This window comes from Buceros rhinoceros, unplaced genomic scaffold, assembly GCF_000710305.1.
Source record: "Buceros rhinoceros silvestris isolate BGI_N320 unplaced genomic scaffold, ASM71030v1 scaffold16991, whole genome shotgun sequence".
Classification (NCBI taxonomy): Eukaryota; Metazoa; Chordata; class Aves; order Bucerotiformes; family Bucerotidae; genus Buceros; species Buceros rhinoceros.
In genome coordinates, this window is record NW_010392668.1 from 15,954 (window position 1) to 18,105 (window position 2,152).

The 2,152-nt window shown below is 54.2% G+C and overlaps 1 protein-coding gene across 1 annotated transcript in view; it reads right to left on the reverse strand.

Annotated features, from left to right (window-relative positions):
- Window positions 1-585: 585 nt before the first annotated feature.
- SRL (sarcalumenin) overlaps window positions 586-2,152 on the reverse strand; it is a gene marked incomplete at its 5' end in the record, with an annotated part of 3,298 nt that continues 1,731 nt past the window's right edge. Inside the window, one exon of the mRNA XM_010144581.1 lies at window positions 586-1,593. Within this exon, the coding sequence (XP_010142883.1) occupies window positions 782-1,593 (812 nt within the window). The remainder of the gene's footprint in view (window positions 1,594-2,152) is intronic.

A 2,152-nucleotide genomic window follows, 5' to 3' on the forward strand; every position in this document is an offset into this window, starting at 1 on the left:
CGTGCTCCTGAGTCCTTGCGGGACGGGCTGATCTGGGGTGCTGGCCCTTCTCCTCCAGCACAGCTCAGCTCCTTTCCAGCCCATTGCTTCCTCTGACATGGACTTGCAAATCCCATCACGGCTACCTGTCTGGAGTGACAAATGTCCCTGCTGAAGCCCCTTCTTAAGGTGAACACCCAGGTGAAGGCTGCAGAAGTTCAACTCAGCTGTTAAATGGAAGCAGAACTCACCGGGCGACCTAAAAGTCTTGGAAAGAAAAACAAGATCAGTATTTGCAGAGATTTGTAGGATGCTTTTGCCTGAAAACAGCAGCTGGGAGCCGGCCTCTCTTTCCTTGCCCAGCTTTTTGCCCCAGGGCTCCCAGTGATGCCCCGGGTTAGCGTGTCGCCGCTCTCCCCTGTGCTGTCACGCTGTGCCCCCGTTCTTGCTCCCTGCTGGCTTCGGGGATGCAGAGGTTGAAATTCCTGTTCACACACCCTTGGCACCAGTGGAAAAGCAGCTACAGTTCTAGCTCGCCGTGCATTGCTCATACTTACAGCTTAAACATTGCTTTCTACTCGAAAGAACAAAGATAAAATGTCAGGAATTCACAGTTTTTATTCTCTTTCTTATGCCCACCCGTCTTCCCCTGCCATCGATGTCAGTGACTCAAAGTCCTCATCGTACCGTAGCCTTTGCCAGTGCGGCTCTCAAAGGGTTAACAAACCACGGCTTCTTGGACAGATAAGACATAAGCTCATTCACCGGTAGGAACACGTGGACAGTTACGTTACAGAACACCTTAGGGCTTCCTGTAGCGATTCTTTGGGGTTTCACCACAGCCAGTGATGTCGCAGGAGAGGACGTTGGGCTTCTTCCCCAAGCCGATGCTCCCCAAGAGGTCGGGAAGCTCGCGAGTGATGGCCTTCTCGATCTTCTCTAGGAAACACCCTCCCATGTAGGAACACTGCTGAGACAGCAGCTTAAAGCTGGTGATGGGGTTGATGCCAAAGAAGTCCTTGTAGGCCTCGCGGTTGGGGAGGTCAAATTTGCTGACATTGGTCTTTGCCAGAATGGACTTAAAGATAAAGAACTTGTCAGGATCTTCCACAATGTCCCTGAACACCAGTTCTCCATCGCTAAAGAAGGTCATTTTGTCCTTGTAGGTCTGTAGATAGCGATCAACCAAAAGGGCGTGGATGCGCACCCGGATGGCGTGCTGGCGGATGAAGGCGATCTTATTTTCCATCCTGTTCTCAATCACCTGGTTGAGATCTTCCAGGAGCGATATCTCTTCTTTGAGGAACAGGTCTTTGTGGGTATCTGGATTGTACTCGTGGGGCCAGAAGGAGCTCACGTACACCCTGGGTGGCTCCGTGACGTTGATGAGAGGAGCCAGGCTCCAAAATAAGGCACCGTAGACTCTCATGAGCTCCTGGGTAGCCAGGCTGTCAGCTTTGTTCAGGATGATTCGGATCTGAGACTCGCGGCCCTTCAGCTGGCGAAACAGCATCTCCAGCTCCAAGCCCACGTCCAGTTTCGTAGGGTCAAAGACAACAAAGATGAGATCAGCTCTGTCGATGAACCACTGGCACACGTCATTGAACGGGTAGCCTTGAGGGGAGGGAAGAGAGAAATCCAGCAGAAATGGCCAGCACAGGGTGAGCGACAGATAAACCTTGTGTCTGCCGTGCCTCACGCCTAGTCTGGGCTGGACAGGGTGTGGGACACAGAGGGCTTCCCGTGCAGCCCAAAACCTGTTTCTCATGAGCTAAAAACACTTTGGAGCTTCTTGGCAAGAAAACCCCTCCCCGTGTGTCTGGGCCTGCGACTACGCGTCTCCCTCAGCCTCGCCTCCAGACCTGCCGTCTCCCTGCTGCTGGCCACAGGGTCCTGCTGCTCCGGCCAGCAGGGAGCGGCCACGTCGTCGCTTTCCCCAGTGGGCACCAAGGGGCTCAAGAAGCTCTGCTGATCTGTCCTGACATCCCGGGTGCTGCGGGGACGGGCTGGCGCTTCTCAGGGCCCAGCCATTGGCAAATCCTGGCTCCAGGGGTGACAAAGGGGACATTAAATGCTGAGCTGAGGCGGACAATCAACAGCCCAAGGTCCCCAGGGAACACCTTGATGAAACGCCTCTCTGTCCCACCTTCAAACAGCAGAAGTGGCTGGCCTA